This window comes from Thunnus albacares, chromosome 21, assembly GCF_914725855.1.
Source record: "Thunnus albacares chromosome 21, fThuAlb1.1, whole genome shotgun sequence".
NCBI lineage: Eukaryota > Metazoa > Chordata > Actinopteri > Scombriformes > Scombridae > Thunnus > Thunnus albacares.
Genome location: NC_058126.1, coordinates 8666300 through 8689405, shown reverse-complemented (window position 1 = coordinate 8689405; position 23106 = coordinate 8666300). Strand labels below are relative to the sequence as shown.

General features: G+C 41.1%; 1 protein-coding gene across 1 annotated transcript in view; it reads right to left on the bottom strand.

Annotated features, from left to right (window-relative positions):
- The window catches only part of LOC122972953 (cadherin-7-like), a 112655-nt gene extending 105138 nt beyond the window's left edge, over positions 1–7517 (bottom strand). Inside the window, exons 1-2 of the mRNA XM_044340385.1 lie at positions 6627–7517; positions 1063–1635 (exon numbers count right to left, since the gene is read on the bottom strand). Of these exons, the coding sequence (XP_044196320.1) occupies positions 1063–1299 (237 nt within the window). The 5' untranslated portion in view covers positions 1300–1635; positions 6627–7517. The remainder of the gene's footprint in view (positions 1–1062; positions 1636–6626) is intronic.
- Between the last annotated feature and the right edge of the window lie 15589 nt (positions 7518–23106).

Here is a 23106-nt window from a genome sequence, read left to right as displayed (position 1 = left end):
AGATAAATGCTTTATAATACTGTATAATGTAGCACTATCATTATACACTTGACAGATCCTTACAGTGCCTTGTAAAGTATTTGTACTGTTTTAAACACTCACTCCTTATATATGCTTACAACTTCATTACAGTGTCTTATAAACCATTTACTGATTGATTATTTACTGCTTATAAATGCTAAAATTGGGTGGGTGATGGAGGTTAAAATAAGCGCTACCAGTATGTTCACTTTTGTTGATGCATTTTGCTTTTAAATAAAATTTCACTGCACTGCATTTATTTGTAATTGAGTATTTTTACATTGCCTTTTTCCTACTTTTCTTTAAGTGAAGTGTCTGAATTTTTTTTCCCCCACTGGTCTGCATACATTTTCACACGAGGAAATGTAATCCATAATAGAACAGGAGTGTAACCATATCTCATTTATGTAAGATTAGTCACTTTGTCAATGTACTCTCACATTAACTATGCCATTTGTGCCTAGCTTTAAATGTCATTGGGAGGGTTTCATACTTATTTACCTGCCAAAACATGCATTACTTTGATCTATCTGCTACTACCTTGGCAGAACACCTACTGTACAAAGACACATTTGGGTAATATACACCTTTTTCTATGGATTGATTACAATGCAAATTACCTTGTCACATTGTACAGCGGCCTCTAAACTAAAATTGCACATTTGTATAAGCACATACTTCAGACTGGCTGGAATAAAATGTTGGATACCTTCCTACACTGTCTGTGTTTTGTCTTTCATTTGTTTAAGATTTTATATAGGGCATAGGGAATATGTATAACTCTGTATAAAACTCTGCTGTGTCCCAGATTCTGCAGGTCATTATGGTAAGAGGTTATTGATATGTGTAGTGCTGTACAGGTGCAATAAACCTGCTGCCACATAGAGTATCAGTTTATCACAGCTTTTTTTTCGACAGAGATTGGTTTAGTCAAACATTTGAAAATGTTGGTTTTGCAAATGTATTGTTTTGAGTCTGTTACAACACATCATTAAGCCGTGCAACACTGATTATTAACATTAACAGTCACAGATCACTTACCTTGCCAACATAGAGTGGTTCATTTCCTGTGTACTCCTCTAACACGAAGAACTGGTTCCATACCCAGCTGCGTTTGTGCCTGTGCAGGACCTCCCAGGGGCCTGGATCAGAGCGTGGGGACTTCTCCAGATCCCCAGAGCTGGGATTCAGCCCCCAGCAGCCCCTCTCCCGCAAGGGAAGCAGGAGTGCCAGGAGAGCCAGGGCTCTGCATATGCCTGAGCAACACCACCCCATCATCTGGGCCCCCTCCAAAAAGCACTGAGGCCAGAAGAGGAGCAAAATTTTAAAAATAGACGGCAAAGCTGAAATGTCAAAACCCTCAGGGTTTTATCCACACAGTCCTGACCCTGTGTTTCACCAAAAAGCAAGTGAAGTCACACCCTGAACAGAGCGCATAGGTTCAAAAAGAGTCAAGCTCTGCATTTTGCTGTGTTGCTCTTCTTTTTTTCCTGATTGGAGACTAAAAGTGGGGTAATTCCTTCCGCTTTGGAGCCAGTGAGTTGACATTAAAGCTGGCTAACAGGGTCAATGGCAATCGGGGAGGCTTCAACACAGAGGCTATATAATTGGCACCTATCAGAACAGAGAGAGCAAGAGAAAAAAAAAGAGAGAGAGAAAGACATAGAGGAGAGAGAAGAGAAAGTACCGTCAGCAAAATTGCCTCTGTGACCGCAGTCACTTTAGACAGCAAGTAATGTGCTTGCTGATGCAATGATAATGACATTTTTCACCAATCATACAGAAATTGGTCAAAAATGAATAGACAGTAAATATGGTAAATACAATCAACATAATGTCCTTCACATACACACACTCACCTACACATACGCCAAGGAAAAATCCAGCAAGGTCAAAATGTTAATAAGGGTAAGATGGGGGGAGAAATTACTTGGCTTTTGAATGCACATAAGCAAAGAGATTTCACACAGAAAGAAACAACAGTGGCTGCACGGAATAACAATCAAACACCATTCAGCTGGCTCCCAATTATCTGGGCTTTACCTCACCAAGGTCGTTATTTTGTCACATTCTCTTTGTATAAGATCATGGCGTAATGGTGGCGGGACTTGCCACTCAACACTAACAAGCCACATGATCTGTGTGGCAAGCTCTCATCACCGAGATTAAAAATAAATCTGAGCTGTCAGCAGCATGATGGCCCAAGCGCTCCTGACCTCTACTCCATGCAGTCTGTTTGACGGCCAAGCACATGCAAGGGGATCTGTCTTCTTGCCATCGTCATGCTGTGACAGATTCCCCAAGATGCCAGAACATGAAGACTTGTCAAAACAGAGAAAAGCATCAGCTTCTGGTAGATAATGTTCTTCATGTCGCAACACAAGCTGGCAGTCCCGAGTAGTTGGGTAATTACATGAACTTCATAATATCACCAGTATTATCTGTCTGGTTTGACACCTAACAATGACTCCAACACATTCCCTCAATAAATATTTTGAATGTGAAAACACGGTGAAGCTTTGCAGCAGAAAAGGAAGCTGGCTCATAAATTCATGCAATTTCTTGGGATGATACTGACTCAGAAATGCCATCTAAACGAAGCCCTCTGAAAGCAGACATTTCGAAAACCGAGAGCTTGACCGCACGGACGTATATTTATTTCCTCGCTGACCTCTCTTTCTCTCTCCTCTTCGCAGAGTATTGGCAGGGCCCAGGACTAAGAAGGTAATTGCTTTGGCATACAGTGACCTCTTTCTTCCCACACAGATTCTCCAGTTCTCATTTTACTTGCTCTGCATTCCCCCTAGCAAAATAAAAACAGCACACCACACATCCTGTGTAAGTGATTTGTTGTAATGACTTCGCCATAGCGAAGTCATTATCTGGTGCTAATAATTAACACCTAAATAAATCACAACAGCGTGCTCCTCACCTCGCCAGACACCTAGATGTCTGCGAGAAGAATCTTGAGAGTTTGCTTTAAAAATCTTTCATTTAAATGTTCAAATTCTTCACAGAGGCATCTTGAAATGTTTTCCTTTTTTTTTTTAGATTTCTGGTCAAGGTTCAGAAAGCACACAAACCCCTATAAGGCAAAACTTTCTCCAATGAGCTGTGGAAACAATCATTCTAATCTGCATTTCGTATATGAGACTGAGATACAGCAAGAATACACAGGCTCGAACACATTAACGTGCACACACATACACACACATACACATTTCCACACAGATTCAAAGTCACTGCCTCTGCATGACAATTTAATGGTAGAGGTGGAAAGTGGAGCAGATCTGGCTGCAGGGCAGCACGAGTTGTGAAGGCAGGTTGCAGCAGTGGTATTATGGGAGAGAAGATCGGCGCAGGGTCAGTTTGAGCCGAGCGGCCAAGGTAAAGCTTCTCATTTTGCTAAACCCTCAACATTAGAAGAGATGGGAGGCAGATAGAGACTGGAGATAACACTTATGTGGTTGAGAGTGTCACAATGTGCTCTGTAAGGCTTTTTATTCAATTATTTTTTCCTGATTTACTGTCTGATTTATTTGTTCAAAATTTCAAGCAATTCATGCAGCAATAGAAATATTTTTTTTTTCCAAAAGAAACTAATTGTTTATCATTTAAAACACTTAAAGCGTATAATAACAAATCTAGCTTGAAATGAACTGCTCCCTGGCAAACAAAGAGATTGATGTGACGAGAGAGTGTTTTGTGAGACTACTTTCTCGTGAGGACTTCCATTTCTTCCTGTTGGTGTCAGGTGATTGACAGTAAGCAGAGCGTAACGTAACGCGTCGCTGATACAGAAAAAACACTGAACTGAGGCACGATGATGTGACAACGAAACAGAGAAACTTTGGCAGAACCCAAACGAAGGCGTTGTGTTCGCTGTGATGGATTATCTCACTCAGTGGAAGCTGTTTTTCATACAGTACAGGAGTGAATGGCAGCGAATGGCGCCTGCTGAAAGGAGGAAAAGCAGGCCTGATGTCTTCAAGGAATGGCACAAAAGTGAGAAAAACACAGGCGTTATGCTTTAACTATCAGATATCAAACTGTCTATTACTGTATTCCTCATGTAAAGGCAGTTCTCCCCTTCTGCTGAATAGCAGAGGTGGGTTATCCTGCCTTAAAGCACTAGCAGCCTGACTCAAAGAATTGTGTTCTTCTTTTTCCCAACATTTTGGTGCCAAATCCTCTAAATACTTCAGTTGTTTTTCCACCCTGCAGAGAAAATTATACTGGTGCCTTTTCAGTTATCTTAAAATAATTGAATATCGGCACAAAATATCATCTGTTGGCACCTTCAGTCTGGCAACATCAATCTTTCAGTGTGGTCAAAGCTTTGACAGACATCCATGCTGGACTTCCTGTAGAGAGAGCAGACTCATTGTTGGGGCAGCGTCAAAGCGAAGACGCTAAATTAAGTGAGAATGTGAGATACAGCCGTGAATGTAAAGCCTCCCAGTCATCCCCCGGCTCTGTTTCTCTTACACACAGTGTCCTAATCCCATTTGCCAGTCTCACAACAGGATTACCAGTGCTACAGTGCTCAGTAACCAATCACACGCTTCTTCTGATCCATATTCTCCTCAATCATTGTGTACATTCAGAGTGTCAGAATATACACACAACGCAAACTGCTGTGAACTCAATTAGGTTTTGAGACACTTCATAAAGGCGGTTCATGGGGTCAATTTAGAAACGAAAAGTATGTGTAGTTGTATGTTGATGATACAATCATCTGGATTTCTAATAATTTGCTGAAACAAACTAGCACCTGTCAGTTTTTTCTTGTGTATTAGTGACATTTGAAGCCCTGTTTGTAATTAAAAAAAAGGCAGCATATGAGCAGTTTTCATATAAATAATTATAACAGGGAACCCTCTTTGTTCATCTCTTTCCAGGGGAAATCAGAGCGCAGGGTCAGCTACAAAGCGACAATAACTCTGGAGCAGGTGGATCTTCAGCTCAAGGACACTCACATCACATACACACCAGACTCTTGCTGACGCAGGAGCTTGAACCCGAGTCCTCCTGTTGAAGGGTCCCCCCTACTCACTAAACCACCGTCCTGCCCTTTTGAGCAGATTCTTGATACCTCATCTCGTATGCATTTGAATTCATCTCGCACCCTTCGCCAGTAGATCTGAAGCTGACGGTGTGTACATGTCACATGCTGCATGAAAAAGGAAGAATTCAACACCTTTAAAGAGCTAGGTGTAGACAGCAGCGATCCTCCTGCTTATAAGGTTGAACACATGTGCCGTATGATAACAGAGATAGGAATTTGCTTTTTTTTCCTCAATTAAATCACTTTCAAATTTATGCTGGAGTTGCAAAATGAAGCACTGTTTGTGTACCAAAAAGTAAGCAACTGACACATTAAAAAGTGAATTAAAAATGAGACATCCAACCTCATGTTAATTATGGACTTTATCAATATCCCCATAATGAAAGCAAACAGTATTTCTGTTAAGTTTTTCCGATACATTTTTTTTAAAAGTAGTTCAGTGAGACCTCAAGTTATTCTACAGACATAAATTAAACCACTTTCAGTCCTTTCAGCATCCTGATGAGAAAATGTCAAAACAAGTAGTGCAGATGGGTGCAAAATGCTCTTTCATATACAGTATTACACTCAGTATGGTCATTATAGGGCTAATAGGCTGCAAACACAAGCAGAGTTTATCGTCACATCTGCACAGTCAGAGGTCTAAAGTCATTTGTTGCATTTTGCTTCAGAACAAACCTTCACTGCAATAAATATCCATCTTTATAAACCATTTTATTATTCTATTATTTGTCCTTAAACAAATGTAACATTCTGTGTCATGCTGGTACAGTTCCACTTATTCCCACTGCAGTCATTAGTTTCATGAATTTCCTCCGAAACATGTTGCAGTATTTTAGCCTGATATAGTGCAGATCTTTTAATTTTAGAAAATTCATCGGACACATTGATTAAAAATGAGTTCCATTTTTACCCTGCCGGCAGATTTTTTTTTTTCAATTGTCCATATAAAAAAAATGGGATTTCGCAGCCCAGTTCTGTACTCAGTGACTCTTTGACGTGGATTCTTTGCGGTGTAAATCAGCAGGTATCTCTCTGGTCGGCCTTATGTACTGATGTGACCTGACTGCTTTGACCCTCCTGTTAAGTATCAATCATTGCGCATTAGCTGTCAACACCTGCACAATGCAGAAAAAAGTTCTCAAGGCGCACCTGTTCCCGGATCGATGGGAGACGTTTTCCAATAATAATAAAAAAAAAAGAAACAGCTCGTATCATTAACACAGATCGATTAAACATCTCAACAACTTCGGGGTTTTTTGGGAAATAAAGCAGGAGGCGACATCTGATAGTGGCAAATAAGCACATGATGGGAATCGGGCACCAAGAAAAACACCGACAGTAAACATCTATGTGAGCGACCGCCGCAGGAAACCTGTGTCCATGGAATACTAATTACAGAATAAGCGACGGGACAAAAATGCACAGAATACCTAAGTAGACCATAAATTATCTGGGATGCATTGTGGGGATGAAAAACTCGACACATGATTACAAGGGTTTATAATGCGCTTTGAAATCTACTGGATTTACTCACCAAAAGAAGATGGAATAACTTCACCGCCGCGCAGATGATGTCTGGTGGCAAAAGTTGGGGTTTTTCTCCACGCACCACACAGAGAAAAAAAATCAGCTTATGTCAGGATAAAGAGTTTGAAAGTTTTCATGATGAAATTAGTCCTGATGGCAGAGCAAGGCTGCTGGAGATCTGCTACTGGATCGCGCGTAAATGCTCACCCTTGGCAGGGATGTGGCAAGTCTGATCCCCCTTCTCTCTGTCTCTCTTTCTCTCTCTCTCTCTCTCCCGCTTGCTCTCTCTCTCTCTCCCTCCGTCTCTCCTGCGCAGTGCTGCCTCTGTGCAGGGAACCCCAGCTGCAGGGTTTTGGGTATGTATCTATCTCTCTCTTACATAGGCAACAGGGGACGCGCAGCAGCAGCGGGGACTCAGAACGCCGGGCGAGACAGGAAACGCTCTAATCTGAGCCAAATCCTCGCTAACCGGACTGGAGAGAGCCTATCGAAATAGTTTGACCAAAATAAGTTGGCGTGGAGAGAGCCAGAAAACACACGCAGCGTTTTGGCAGAAGGAATGAAGAACCGAATTTCCAAATCTGCCAAGTTTTTGGCAGCAGATGGCATGTGTACTGTTAAATGACTGCCTTGCTGGTGAAGAGAAAATCAATACAGAATTCTTGACACCTTCAACCAATGAGAGGAATTTAGCATCCCTCCTTCACCTTGAGAATTAATTAAATCCGGCCAACACACATGTTAAAATAATTAATATTTTGCATAATGTTGCACCGTATGTTTATTGTCATTCATGGTCCCTATGGGCATCTTTAGATAATTCATTCATTTGATTGCTCCTTTCTGTTTTTTTTCCTGCATAATTCACACTTTCCAGATTGAATTTTTAGAGTCCATGTGGAGGGAAATCAGAGATTTCTTTTTAAACACATTATACATGTTAGAAAATAATTCCTGAAAACATGTTAAAAGACAGTGAACTATGTAGTACTGAATTGTGGAGTTATTTCATTAAACTGTTTTTCACCATTTCTATGTTCAGGATTTTTTGGGCAAGCCTGAAGTGGTGGCTCAATGACGTAGAGGGGTTACTAGCATGACCCCTCCCCCCACTATATAAAGACTAGAGGTAGTTTTACAAAGTTTCCTCAGAGCCAACTCATATTCACTTTGGATAATCCACTGTTATTGGTGAATGGTGCCAGTTTCGTTCAGTGTTAGCGCTCAAGGAGTTATTTTAAATGCAGCTGAAGAGTCCGTTTATGGGTGGAGCCACCGGCGGCTTCAGCTTCAGCACCGGCTGTCCAACTGGGAGGATGGGTAGAGTCAACACACCATTGCCTGCGGCTTCATCACCGGCTGGGCAGTCCCCAGCCAGAGGGAGAGTATTTGCAGGGCAGCACTTCACCAAAAAGCACGGCGTGAGAGGCAATTGCCCCAGGGGTGACGGCTGCAATGAAGCCGCCAAGGACTTTTCAGCAGAGAGGTGAATAATGTTAAGTGCACCAAACTCTGTTGAAAAAAACGATAATTTAACATAAGGATGATTGGTGATGGTTCGCTTGTTAACTAGTAATTTAAGTTACATTTTTACTGAAACAAGTCCACATTTACATACAAAATATGTGTCGAATTAAACAAACAAACTAATGTTATATTATTTTTACAATATCGTCCATGTTGCTTGCCTTACACCTACAAAAAAAGGCCTATTTTAAATTGTGTATTACATGAGTTTATTATGAGTGTTGTTAACTCAGAGACTGTTCAGTTGAACCATGTTTTCAGCGCCTTCAGCGGAGACGTCCCCGGCATTTCAGAGCAGAGAACACTGCTTATTTTTCCACAAATTTGAAACCTAATTTTATATATTTGGCGATTTTTTTTTTGTAATCATTCAAATTTGGCTGGGTGGTTAATTACACATTTTTCTGTGGTGTGACAAACTCAGAACACATATTTATTATTGCTTTACACGGACTTTAAAAACACATTTTCTTTGTGCGTGCATTTCCACACAAATATCTGGGCTCCCATTTCTATTCAGAGTTTTGTTTTTCATCCAATTAGCTGCAAACTTCACTCCTGTGGTGACAGAGGAATGCAGCGTTGGACTAGCCTCTCTACACTAGACTACTGCACCTCTATGCTCACAGACCTTTAAAACCAACCAGTATTAGTTACATTCCTAATTAGTGACAGTAAACATACAGTGTGCACCAGCAGCTCCAGTTAATACCATGCATTTGCACAGAGTATTACATTATTCTCTTCAAGCCTTGTCAAAGTAAACAGCTTGAACTCGGATGTTTGTTTTTGAGCAGGTGCTTTCTGCTGATCACCGACACAAAGTATATACACTTGCTCTCACATGAGGAAACATCACATTTCACTTTAAACACAATCCTGGGCATTAGTCACCCATGGATTATCTTCTGTGTATTTTTCTGCATGGATTTTGCATTTTCCTTAGGCAGAATACATTACTATTGTGCAGCTCTTTTTGTCTCCTTTGCACTGTCATTTAGGCTGCATTCACACCAAATCTGGCAATGCCTGAAAAACACCAGTCCTCCCATTCATTTGAATGGGGGCAGTGCATTTGCTGCAGCAGTGGGGACCACATAGGGCTCAGCGAAAAAAGGCAGTGGCATCCAGTAAGAAATTGAGCCGGATTCAACTTTTGCCAAAATGCCCATTAATGCCATATTCAGCTGTTTACCTAGTGATCATTGTAGATAAAAGATAAAACAGTTGCTGCTGTGAAAACTTTCCAGAGTTGTACAATCCTGTCTGTGAGTTTTCAAACCACTGCATGGTCTTTTGGGCTTCTGATAAGTCCTTGAAAGCATTAATCTGCAACTCCAACTCAACTTCCTGGATCAATTTCATTGTCTCACCGGTACCTCAAACAACACTCCCCCACCATTGTAGCCCCCTACATCGTGGTGCTGGATTGCCAGCTTTGGTGTGAATGCAGCCTTAGGAAGGGAGCACTGACCCAAACTAATAGAAAGAGCAGCCTCTGTCTGTCATACCTGGAAGAGCAGTTGGCTAAGCTGAAATTAGAGACAGGACAATTCACATGCCAGAGAAGGTAAAAAAAAGGAAGGAAGAGGAAGAATAATGCTGTTGGAGGCAAAGAGAAAAGAACTAAAGAGAGGAAAGTTAAGGGTGAATAATGCCAAGAAGATAAAAGGGAGAAGAGCATAGAAAGCTGGACTAAATAAGAACTCAACTTAAAGGATGCATGGAAAGAGAGTGCATAGGGAGAGTGGGTGTGTGATAACAGAGGGAGAGGTGAAAGGGAGGAGAAGAGGGAGGTTTATCGTAGGAGGTGGTGGAGGGGCTGCAGTTCAGCGGTGAGAGTTATTTAATTGGAGAGTGACATTGGGAGCTCGGCTCGTCAGCTCCTCCCCATCAATCACACGCGGTCAGGAGATGCCTGAGGTGATGTGGCCCGCGTCCCGCTCCCTCCGGATCCCACGGCCAGCCCCGGCATTTAACCGCCATGCCTCCATTACATCTCCTTCACCTCAGGCCCCCCCCCTCCAACCCTACCGCACATCCAACCCATCAGGATGCTCTGACCTCCGCTCACCTGGCCTACAGTTATCTGCTCCCCTGTGACTCACTGCTTGATGGGTCTTTTTTTGTTCACAGCCTAACAAGGAAAACAGTGAAGGGATACTGTAACGGCTTATGGAACATTATTAAAATAAGGTTTAATTTTTACACTATTTGTCACTACAGTAAATACTGCATCTCATAGGCTATTTGCACGAATAGCTATTGTTCTAATACAGTGGTTCCCAGTAGGGAGGCACGATAATATTGGTCATCGGTATCAGCCGATAAAGGCTTTAAAATGAAATATCAGCATCAGCCTTAAATGAACATTTCTGCTGATATGACATATTTCTTTTAATATTTAAACTGTTTATTGTTTACTTTTAGCTAACTGTTTACACATCTCTGCTCGCTAGCCAACTACAGACAGGTGACAAGTTAAAGAAACAACTAACATAAAGTGTCTTGGTAAGGTGTTTGGCCACCACGTGCCCCCAGAACAGCTTCACTGTGCCTTAGCATTGATTCTTCAAGTCTCTGAACTCTACTGGAGGAACGAACACCATTCTTCCAGAAGATATTCCCTCATTTGGTGTTTTGATGATGGTGGTGGGCAGCGCTGTCTAACACGGTTCAAAATCTCCTGCAGGGGTTCAATGATGTCTTTCCCATAGATCTAAATATAGATGTCACTTTAGTCACTGTTCCCATTGAAACACTAGCCAGTTGATCAGTCTTTGTGACTGAAGCTCCTGCCATCCGTGCCCCTACAATGAGCCCTCTTTTCAAAGTCACTTAGATCTTTTCCTCTTGCCATCTTGATACAAAATCAGAATCAACTGGGCCTGCTCAGCATTTCTATACATGTCACAGAGCATGATGGGATGTTAATTGTGTAATTGTACCATGCAGTGCACCTGTGTGAAAGCATCTGCATTCCTTATGTTTCTCCATTCATTTATTCCAGTTTTTTCTTTAATTTGTCACCCGTCTGTAGTTCTCATGTGCAGATGGACCCCCTGAGACACAAGTACCCCTGGTTGGGGATCATTATTTATATACATATAAGATATGGATATATATGGATTGATAGTCATGGCAAAACAAGTGGATAGAATGATCTGTAATGTTAATTACTGGCAGATCTATAAACTGCTAAAAGACAGATGACATTATAATTCCAGTAACTGCCATTCACTGTCATTGGAAACAGATGATTGTAACATTGACTGGTCAATTTCAGCTCTAAACAAGGTATTGATTTCCCCAGTGGACATTTAAAGAAAACATGCTGCTGTACTCACAGCTAAAGAGCTGTCATAACATATGTCTATGGCTTTATTACTGCACAAACACTGAACTCAGTCATGCATAGCACACAGGAGGAGAATCATGATGAAATCGCCACACATGAGCCGCATCTTGTTGTCATGCAGATGCTAATCAGAAAATCCGCGGTGAAATATGGAAATGTCCTTAGACGAGCAGTTTAATTCATTTTGATTCAGGTTTTTAAGTTTATGAAAATAGAATTCACTACACTGCGTTGGCCTTCGCATTTTTTAGTGCCGGCAAAGCAATGATTCAAAGCAAGTGACCTTTTTCACACCGTGATCTTGACAGTGGGATGCTGATTTATCATCAAACTGAATTCCATTTAGTGGATGTTCTAATTCATCTCTGACTCCTTCTCTGCTTCATAATTGCAGCGAGACATTTGCACACAAGTTAAAATTCCCCCTTAATTGTTTTTTTTTTTTTTTTTTAAATTTTAATTCTTAATGTTTGATTGATTTTTCTTTCTTTTGAGCATCAGGAGCAGTGTTTCTCTCAGCGAGCCACAGACACTGTGGTTTTGCATAGCACACAGTAGCCTATGTGAACATGCATTTCACTACATGGAGTTCATAAGGGTGCACAGAGCTGGGGATCAGAGGCAGCAGAGGGGCCTTGATGTTCAAGAGACAAGGCCAGGGAGTTGACGTCCCCCTGACTCTGCCACCATGACAAAAATACAAAAGCCCAGCTTATTTGCATATGCTGCATCAAAACATTCCTGCTCCTCCTCTTTGAGAAACAGGGATTTAGACTAATCATCCAGCAAGTATTGAGCAATTACATTTTCATCAGATGCAATGTAAGAGGGTCGAAAGATCAAGTGAACTAATGGATGACCTAATCATGGGGGATTGGCTGTATCGATTCATATGGTCATATCCTCATTGTCTGTCAGGCCACAGAAGCCAGAGGCGGATACAATCCCTCACTGGCTGAAACCACCATATTCAAGAAACCCTCAGTCAGATTACACTAATTTAGCCCATACCTCTCCTGTTCCCCTGGGGGTTAAATAGATTACGGGGGAGGAATGGCAATCTTGCTGAGTTGCAGCTTAGAACTTGTCTTCCAGAGGGTTAGACTTCGAATAATTTACTGTAACAGGTTTTTATCAACCCTACTCTCTTTTTAGATATTTTATTTTTTCCTCATATTTCCTCACGAGGAGAACTGCAGCGCACAGTACCTCTGCTTGCACACTCCATATATAAATTGTCTTAATCCTCATTGAAATACAGTATGTTGAAAATGTTGTCATGCTTGCAGATGCAATTTTGCACGCAAGCAAAATTATGACTTGGTGGTTGGTGACACTGGCTGCCAACACTGCAGAGACAGTCATTCTTCAAGGACAATCTTCTGCATCTGTGTGAATAATCAATGTTACTGAAAGTTTATCATGAACTCTTGGCATCTCTCATATAGCATCAGGCAAAACCAGTACTGCAAACTGCATCCAGAAGTAAAGTGACATTCACTCTTCCTCAAGAAGATCGAGACAGAGAATCCTTAAAAGAGAAAAAAATATATATATAGGTAAATACTCGAGATTGAGAAGAGGTATAGATAACAGACAAGTACAGAGGTCATTCTCAGCAATTTCCCTCCAGACATGTCACAGCAGGTTCTGAAAGAGAAACGTCTACTGCAGACAGACATGTTCATTCACCTCAGTTTGTGTCGACTGAGACAGCATCCTGATCCGAATCCTAATGACACACCAACCTGCTAGCATTCAGTGGCCTGTGTGTCACAGAGCGGGGGGGGGGGGGGGGGGGAGCAGTGGCAGCTCGGGCTGCGCTCTCAACTCACACTCGGATCTGCACCTACAAAATCTCTACAAAAGGAAAATAAGGCTGTCAGAGAAGATCCTCCTTGTCAGCACAGTCGCTACAATACCCTGTAATATACACTGCATCGAGGTATGGCTTTAGAAACCTTGGGGTTAAAACTTCAAGATGGATTTGACTCATGGTTGCGATTCATTTTCCACTCACCGAAAGTAATTAGAAATGCTTAAAGCTCCACTAATTAAATTATACAATATATTAACAATGGATCACATATAAGGTGAAAGGGGTCAGCAAAGCAACAAATTCACAGAGAATTATCACCCTACTTGGAGCCCTCTTAAGCTCTACAGAGTTTTAGCTTTTTGTTTCCATTGCACAGCATGCTAATTCTATTACCATCTCACTTCCAGCAGCTATTTCAGCAAAAATACACTGATAAACCCAGTGTAAACTAATCGCCTAGCACAAAACAGCAGTTAGAAACTGTAGATACTGAGGAAAGTCAAACCTCTAAAGGTAAAGGGCTAAAGCTAAATATTTTTGTCAAGAGCTGGTGGAGACTAAAACTGAGCTAAAAGGAGAGTGGATGTTGAACTTACACTCTTGCAGGAGGCCGGTGTGTCTTGTGTGGTAATTCATGGTAGCCAAAATAACTTAAAGTTTGAGTTTAGGAGCTTAACTGTGAATAACTTTGGGAGTTTGAGGTATACAAAGTACATTTCCTAGTTTGTTCCAGTTCTGTTGTCCCTATATGACCAAAAAGTTCGCTTACTGCAGCTTTAAACATAACAGTGTTGCAAGTGCCAGCTCTAGCTCATGATTTGTACTGGCAGTTTAAACCAATATGTGACCCAAAATGTGCAATATAATTTCAGTGTCAAACATTCACCACTTGGGGACTATAACCTGCTCTTTCATGGAGGACAGTTATTCCAAAACTTGTGTTTGGCTAGCCAACTCATGCATGACACTGCTTTGGATTCAGTCTTCATCTACGACCCTGTCCTGTCTTAACTCACAGTTGTGGCAAAGAGCAGGCAGGACAGGGAACAGCATGATTAGGGTCATAAGCATAAACTGTGGGAGCTACTGCAGCAATCCACAAAGCTGCACATTTCATGGCTCTTTTTTTTTTCACACTTTACCGTCATTAAACTTAATCACTGTCTGTGCACACACTGCAGCCAAGTAGCATCCCTCCTCCCCTGCTGATTATTATTTTGCCATCCATGCCTGTAAACAGGAATATTAACAATTATTCTTCAATGAGAGGTAAATTCCTGAATGGAGAGCCTCACAATTTTGTATGTCAGTTTAATTAGATTAAAATGTGCCCGAAGCGAAACAGGCGGGGTCAGTTCGCAATCGAAGGGGAAATGTGCCATGCCATTTGTCATAGAGATGAATGGGAGATGAGAGGATGGTCCAAATGCATTGAGATTGAATCGTAATTAGGCAAAACTATGAGTTTTGGGCATATAAGACATGGAGAAGAGAAACGAATGTACTGCTGCAGGAACAGTTTGACAAGTTTCTACGGATGTTTAATAATTTTCTTGGCTGTGGATTACTTTTACTTATTGAAACTGCCTGAAATCCAAGGTGACTATACAGTCGTCAGCTTCTGCAAAGGAGCTACAACTTGCAAACTTTCTAATTCCACGACTCAAGTCTACAGGGGGTGAGTGTTTGATACTCAAAAGATTTTATGTGGAATATCACAACAAAAATGTGCCTCTCAAGCCATTCTCTTGTGGAAATACTCACAATAAGATGCACAATCATTTAAGAAAACTTCCCGTGGTTGCATATCAGCTCGCATCTGTATTCATGTCTAGTTAATTCCTTCCTTCCCCTACTTCATTTGTTCTACCTCCAGAGCCAGGGTTTTTCAATTAGGATTTCCCTGAAAGGTGGCGAATGTTCCAGGCTTTTGACAGCAAGCTTTGGCTGCATATCACCAACATGCTTTTCTTTCCATTTTGAAAAAAAAAAGAGGGAAAATAATGTCACCTTGTGTTATATACAATGAGAAAGGAAGAAAGAGCCAAACAAAGAGCAAGCACAAACAAGACAGAAAATGAGGACAGGATGAGACAGAGACATACGTAGATGAAGAGCAGGAAGGGACAGTAAAAGAAAAAAAAAAAAAAGAGGCAAAGGCATTGGCTTTGTCATGACAGTCTCCTCTCCCATGGCGGGGAAGATGTGTGTTCACATGCTCCAGTAGTCAGGCTGAAAAACCCAGGCCTGTTGCATTCACTCCAGCAGAGCAATAGCACTCATGGTTGCCTGGTTGGCAAAGAGCTTGTTATCCCCCCATTCCTTCATCTGCCTGCTCCTCTTCTCTTCCACATCCCTTTTTCCCACACCACAAGCATCTGCATTCTGTTTGCTTCAACGAGCCCCCATGTTTCCTGGCCACCATGTAACAAGGAAACAAGCAGCGCCTTTTTATTCTTCTTGCAAGACACAGGTGAACACAAACAGCACAGCCAACAGCACAGGTGGTGTTTGCGTCAGGCGAAGCGTCCTGATCCTGAAAATCAAATGCAGCCAAGTCAAGCCAAATTGCGGTGCTCCTGCTGTGCCTGAACCGTCCTGCTGGTGACAGAAGTGAGCCCCCAATCTCGAGAAAAGGAAATGAACAATGATAATCTAATGGACGCGATCAACCAACAAGTGTCAAATGGGAATACACAGGCACGGATGAGGAGCTGGGTTGACTGAATACACTGAGTAATGAATGCCAGTGGGAAACTCTGAGAAGTATAACAGGTCTTCTTCCTCTTATCTGGCATATTTCAAATGTTTCTCATTAACTCCAGGAGTTTCTTTTCTACCCATTAAATTTTCTTTCCGTCTTTATGTGAATGGGATTGTATGAGCCAAGAACACTTGCTGAGTCAGTGGGTGGAGGGCGAACAGAACAAAATACATTACCAATAATTTTTTTTTTTTTTTTCCTACAAGTACTTCTCGAACAGAGAGAGTGAATATAAAGTAAGGCATTGCTTTAAAAAAAAAAAGGCACAAAGAAGTGAAAAATAGATTTTACAGTGGCTGCAGGCGATCATGTGCAAAGTAGGAAAACAGGGACAACTAAATGCTGTCATATGCGGAACACCTCAATTTCTTAAAATAATGCTGTTTGCTAATGCTGCTTCATAATGGAATAAACTCTCAGAATATAGCAAAACTATAAAACTATGTGGTACATGGAAATCAAGGCAGAAACGGTCTGAACGGTCTTTTGCAGGTCAATTTCCTTTAAAGCCATAAAGGACTGCAATACATTTTTTTTAATCCCCTCCCCCCCAAACAGCGATTGTCTAATCATAGCTTAGAAACTGCAGTTAGGCACAGCAGGACTGTTAAACTGTGAATTTCTGAAGCAATGTGACTGGAGTTGTATTAAGAGTAGTATTATTAGAGCAAAAGTGTAAAATAAGTTATGTTAAAAAAAGAATCAGAGTGAAGTCTGATCTTACATTTATCTTTCTGTAGGACTATTGCTGTTGAGCTTCTTTATTTCCATGTCTTCCACATGGATCATCAGCTGGTGAGGATTATGTCTTTTTTTCCTGGACAGCTTTAGCATCAGTGTTTAAGCTCTTCATGTTTGCAGCCATCAGGTGCATATTTAAAGGATACAGCTGGCAATTTTCTATTTTTTTTTCTTATTGTCAACTAATCTCATGTGCAGAGCCAAACCAACGATAAATTGATCTACTTACAAGAATTGTGTGTGCATCCAAAACCTGATATATCTTATATATATGATATATCTGTACCGCAGACCATCAATGAGACACACTGTTGCACTAGGTGACACAAGATTATGGGTATGTTAGTTTGTTTAGAAACAGCTCGGAAGACTTTATACTAAATATAATAAAAGTAAAGAGGTTGTGATATGAAGCACAACAAACTAGCAAAGTTCTGTAAGTGGAACTGCGTTGCCATGCATGTCCAGTGGCGTCTGCTGTACTCAGAACTACTCTCCAGAGACTATTAGTCTTTTGAGCCGTTTCTAAACAAACCAATGCACCCAAACTCATCAGGGCTAAGGAACATGTGCACCCAGTGCAACAGTATGAAAAATATATAACATGAGCCTTAATGAGCCTTTTACAGTTATTTTTTTAATATGAGTCAACTGGATTCAACGTTAGCTTAATTAGCTAGCAAGGTACAGCTGACAAAATATGCCAGCAACAGTTGTCATTTCAGTGGGTAAATAAATCAGCCATCTGCGATTAGAAATGAGAAACCTGTTCCTGTCCACATATGTCTGAAATCACCCATTTTTTTAAAAAAAGAAGAAAGTTCTAGTGCTAATATAAATCTGCCACCGTTAGCATTGTGAACCGCATTGTGTACCATGCAAGAACAGAAAGCTTAAAAGGGTTAGGGTAAGATACATTTGAACACTCATTATGGGCTGTAAAATATCAAGAGCTATGTTTGTCAAGTTGAAAATGACAAAAAAGAAATGTGCACATCTACGTTTTGTCTTTATGAGATTCCATGCACATAGAGACAAAGTAAGAGGAAATGAAAATAAAAGAAGCATGATAAATGGTGATTAAATCCATTGCCTGAAAAATGGGTGCAATCAGTATATGAAATAAAGATTAAACAACAATGAGCTCTGTTGATAATCAGTGTGACCAGAATAAAAAAAAGTCTTATAATTCACATCACAAAATAACTGCTCTCTGTCTGTTCACTGCTCTTTCACTTCATTTTCCTCTGTTTCTAACTTTGAACACTTTGATTTCTCATGTGAGGACAAAGCCATGTTTGAAATGAGAAAAGTTCTCCACTGGTGCAGCAGCAATGCTCAGTCCAGGGTGGCATAAGTTGATTGAGCTGATGGTCTGAGTGTCTGAAACACTGTAAGCTTTTTCGAGAAAGGCCCCCATGGGTTTTCCATAGTTCAGGAGTGTGCCGGGGCCAGGCTTCAGCTGACAGGGCCCCCCTCAGGTCCCGGCAGCTGCCAGGATGAAGAGAATGCTCAGAGTAGACACACAGTGACAGGAGCTGATGTGGCCGTCCACGTCCGTCACAGCTTTCATTTCCTACGCTATGCCATTGATTCCCTGGCTGGGTGACATTAGTGACACTCTCTTTTAATCCGTTGCAAAGAGCTTGACCTGTGGAGCGCATCTCCTGAGAATGAGAGCAAACTCTTAGCTACTGGAATGGATGACCAAATGGAAACTATCACATTCTCACTGACTATTTCAGGGAAAACCTCGCCACTGTTACACTTTTGGATCTTGGGGGTTGTTTTGCTTTCACAAAAAGAGAATCCCAAGGGGAGAGTATAAAAGCTGGGCTACCCAGAAAAGAGCAAAAGAGAGCAAATTGCTACTTGGCTCCATGATGAGTTATTAAAAGGGAAATACATGTTGGAACCCATTACTCCATGGGAGGTGCTGGCATATAATTTTCTCATAGATATTTGAAATCTGAGAGTGACTTCAATATGAGCTTTGAGACACTCTGCTCCTCGGAATGGTCAGCTTGCTCCGTGAGAGTCGAGTGTTGTCAACGCCGTTTGACATATTGTTTCAGGAGCGGAAACGGGAGGGTGTGCCGGTGTAGACACAAGCCAGCATTTGGCGAGCGAAATTAAAGGTCATTTTGAGAAAGTGAAAATTAATGTGAGCTATCAATTTCAGCCTTTAAAAAATGTGACATATTTCAGCCTGACACATTTTAATTAGGCCATCAATAGTATGGCAACAGTGGCTAATGGTGCAGAAGACACAACCAGGATAAGTTGCCTTCGCTTTAACAGTTGTGGACGCATTTAAATGGCATTTAAAGCGCTGTGTTGACACAAACAGAGATTTTTGAGACTACTGTTTCTAAAAAATAACCTGATTTATGCTGTCAGTATTTGCTTATTCTGTTGGGACTGGTAAAATATGCACCTACAGCCACCTACAACAGATGACTATCAATATCAATTGTGACTTTTAATGTAATCTGCAGTGTTTTGATTTCATTTGTATAAGTGATTGAGTGAGAAAATTGAGTCGTCTACATGGATCCAGGATACTGTACATGTTTTAATTAAGGTTTGTTTTTTTTTCTTTCCAGAAAAGCAAAACAATCTTCCACTGGCAGATTTTGGTTTTCCAAAGGGGGAACCTTCTTCATTAGCAACACGCTCTTTAAACTGTTCCTGCTTTTGTGCTACCCCCCCCCCCCCCATTCCTCCTGCCCAGAGAATAAATAAGATAAGGAGAGCAATGAACGCATCCATCATTCAAAGTGGAAAAGGGTAATTTAGCTTGGCCCTCCTGACAGCTTTACAACTTTGCGCGCTATTCTGTTTTAATTGGCAATCATGAATTAACTGAATGAGAGCCCTGTTCACTGCCGATGTCTTTCTCATTGCAGCTTTTAATTGGGTTGACTTGATGAGTTCCTGAGATAAAGCCAGACAATATATTCTCATGATTGGCAACTCGTTTGTTGCCATATAATTAGGCAGCAGACAAATCAAGCAGGACTGTTTCCTCCTCAGCCAGGCCCCCATCCTCTCAGAGCACTACCTACAGTGAAGTGTTACAGTGCGTACGACATGATGGATATGTGGTGGAGACTTCGGACAGGCTTGATCTTTCAGTGCTCTGTCATGTATTCATTTGTCTTGAGCAATTATTGATCCTCCAGAAAGAGGACACCGGCTCAAACTGTCACATATCTGTTTTCTCACCTTATCGGGGAAGTCTGAATTTCCAAGCATTATTATAATTTTATGAAAAGGGAATTGTGATATATTCTGATTTGAATAATATGTAAGTTTGGTCCAATACAGTATTGAGGAAGCTTTTTTTTTAATTTTTTTTTTATTCGTGCCGGTTCGTAATGATTAAGACAATCCCAGAGGCCTCTCAGACTCACCCTACACTTTTACATATAAGGTCAAATGTTCAAAGCTTTCCTTCATTCTGCCTCCATTTTAAAAATAGGAAAAAAAGGAATTAAACATTAATGGGCTGATGAATAAATATTTTTTGTCTCCAGGACTCAGCACTTTCTCCCATTCCTGCAGCTTGCTTAATTAACTCTTCCTCAAGCCTTTTGTAAATTAACACATCTCTTTCAGTGTCCTTCGACATTGTTTTTCTTTTTTTTCCCCTCTTCTTCTTTTTTTTTTTTTCCCGGTCAAAATTAGTTAGGCAGCTTTTTTTTTATGCAACGATATGCCACACGGAGGGACGCATAATTATTCGACCTTAGAGTCACTATTTTAACTTACAGTGCAGATTTTTTCCTTCAGATGTAAGTCAGACTGTTTGCTCGAGGCAAAAGCGTACTTGGGATGTTTTTTTGTACTCACCAAGCATGCGAGTCACTTAAGAATATAAGACTTTCATTCCTGATCCTCAGACCCCAGGCCAGGAACTTGGACTAGATTTTTGGATGGTCCAGGATCTTGGTTTAGGAAACAGAGATCCGTTTGTCTCAGCTGGATACTGCTGTCTTATAGCTATGAATATTTCTGTGTGTATTTTCTCAACCTCCTTGTTCAGAGACACAGATATCTTCCTAAAAAGAGCTCGCACATATCTATTATTGAATATACCCTCCTTTACTGTTCCCACAGACGGCGGTAAGGTGAGACCCAACCTGTAAGTGCTTTCATGCTTGGTCTTGAGCTGTCAAAGAACAGGTGAACACTCTGTGTGTTTTAAAAAGGTCTTATTTCAAATGCAATAGATGTTGACGAAAAAAGAGACAAAAATGAGTGTCACCGTGAAGGATAAGTTTCAATTTTTTCCTGACTGTTCTGGCTAAATCTGTCCTATTTGGGGTGGCTGCAGAAGACATTTTTTTGGGGACTTTATCCTGAATTACTCTCACTGTCAGCTTCTCTACCTCGCTTATAATGTTTGTTTTTTTGCTTTGGCCTATGCTCACCCCTCAGATTCCGCTCCGTCACATCTGCCGGCAAGTGATAAATGTGACGTTACTCCATCAGAGGATCATTAAATGTCAGGTCCTGCCGTGACAGCGGAACGTCATGGCAGAAAGTCAATGGCGTGGGGGGAGGGGGAGTGCGAGAGGAGGAATCGCCTGGTGGAAGAGCCTGCTGGGAAGGATCAATGGCTCATCTAACACCCGCATGGCCACTGCTGCACCAGGCAAGACCACTCACACCACTCACGCACTCCCTGCCTGGCAATGAGGTAGTCCAGCTGCTCTGAGATGAGTGTGCACAGCCAGAAGCAACCACTTGTGGTGATTTGTTGATGTATTACAAGAAAGGGTGGTGATAAAAACGAGGAAAGTTGACTTTGCACTCTGCTATATTCAGTGCTCTCAGATCAGAATTAGCTGTCTGAAAATATGTCCACAATCTTCTTTATCAAGACAAAGCAGCAGATTAAAGTGAAAAATCGAAAGGAAACAGAAAAAGCAGAGGGGCTCGACCTAAGAATACTGGACATACAAGGCTTTAGATATTTTATTTCACACATCCCTCTGGTATCCTTTCATATAAAGCAATGATGTGTGAAGTTTATCACCCTGATATTGATTGTGGATTTAAAATTCTTTTGAACACCTCTGGTTATCATATGGAGCCTCTCTAACGTGCAAAGAAAACTCCACTATAATACATTTTCTCTTTTCTTTTTTGTTCAAAGTGCTATTTATAATTATTTAACAACAAAATACAAGGGTGCCAATCATGTCACCATGTGTGCACAAATGAGCTAATGCTGTATTTATCTCACTGAGTCTGTCTCTGTTCCCCCTCAAGAGGTAAAATCAGTCACCTGTGTTTAGCTGAAGACGCAGCTGTTTTCAAGGACAGCTTGTAAAATATGTGTTTGGTTATAAAAAGAGGAGAAAAATAGCAGAAAACAGAGGAACTCCAAACTGTTACTCTGTTTGTGCATCATTGTATAAAGATGTAGGCGGAGAGAGAAGCTACCAGAAAACAAGACATAAAATTACTTTTCAGACAGAATTTAATAAACGTGTATTTGTGTTTGACCTTTCATCGTAGACATTAAATCACTCTTATCGGTTAATGTCTTCCGCTACAAGAATCATCTTTCAAAGACAAGAACGCCGGTTATTTTTCCTCCCTCTCTCGTGCTCCGTTATTCCCCACACATCCCCCCCAATACAGCAACACAACACTAAGGTTATGGAGATAGAAGACAATAGATAAAGGAAAAGGAGTAGCTCAACATTTTGGAAAACAGGCTTTGTTAGATGAGTGGTATCAATCTTATCTTACTCTGATGGGGTGTTTGCAACAGCCAAGCGTAGACAGCTACATTATCACCAAGTCGCTGTTGAAGGGTTGCTCAAGAGCTCGCTGACATGGTTAGGTTGTCACGGGCTTGTGTACCATATTAATTAACAATTATCTTTAATAGCTAGTAAACATGATTTAGTATTGTTAAATAACACGCTATCACAGCTAGCCTTTGTGCGTTTAAAAATGTACGTTACATACTCCCGCAACAGCTACCACCCTCTGCCAAGCTGCATTTATTTTTTTAGTGTCACAGTGAATGAAAAGGGTTAAAAAGCTGAATGAAACAGGAATTATGGGGAATAACAGTCGAAATTGTGATATGTACCTTTAAGACTCACTGTGTTGCCTAGATACGAGAGAAGCGATGTCATCAGACAGCGCCTTGTATTCTTTGAGTTAGTTGAGCAGCATGCATGCTGTCAATGGACGCATGTTATTGAGCTCCTGTTTTCCTTTTTGCCTCTCAACTCAAGAGTAATGTTTGGTTA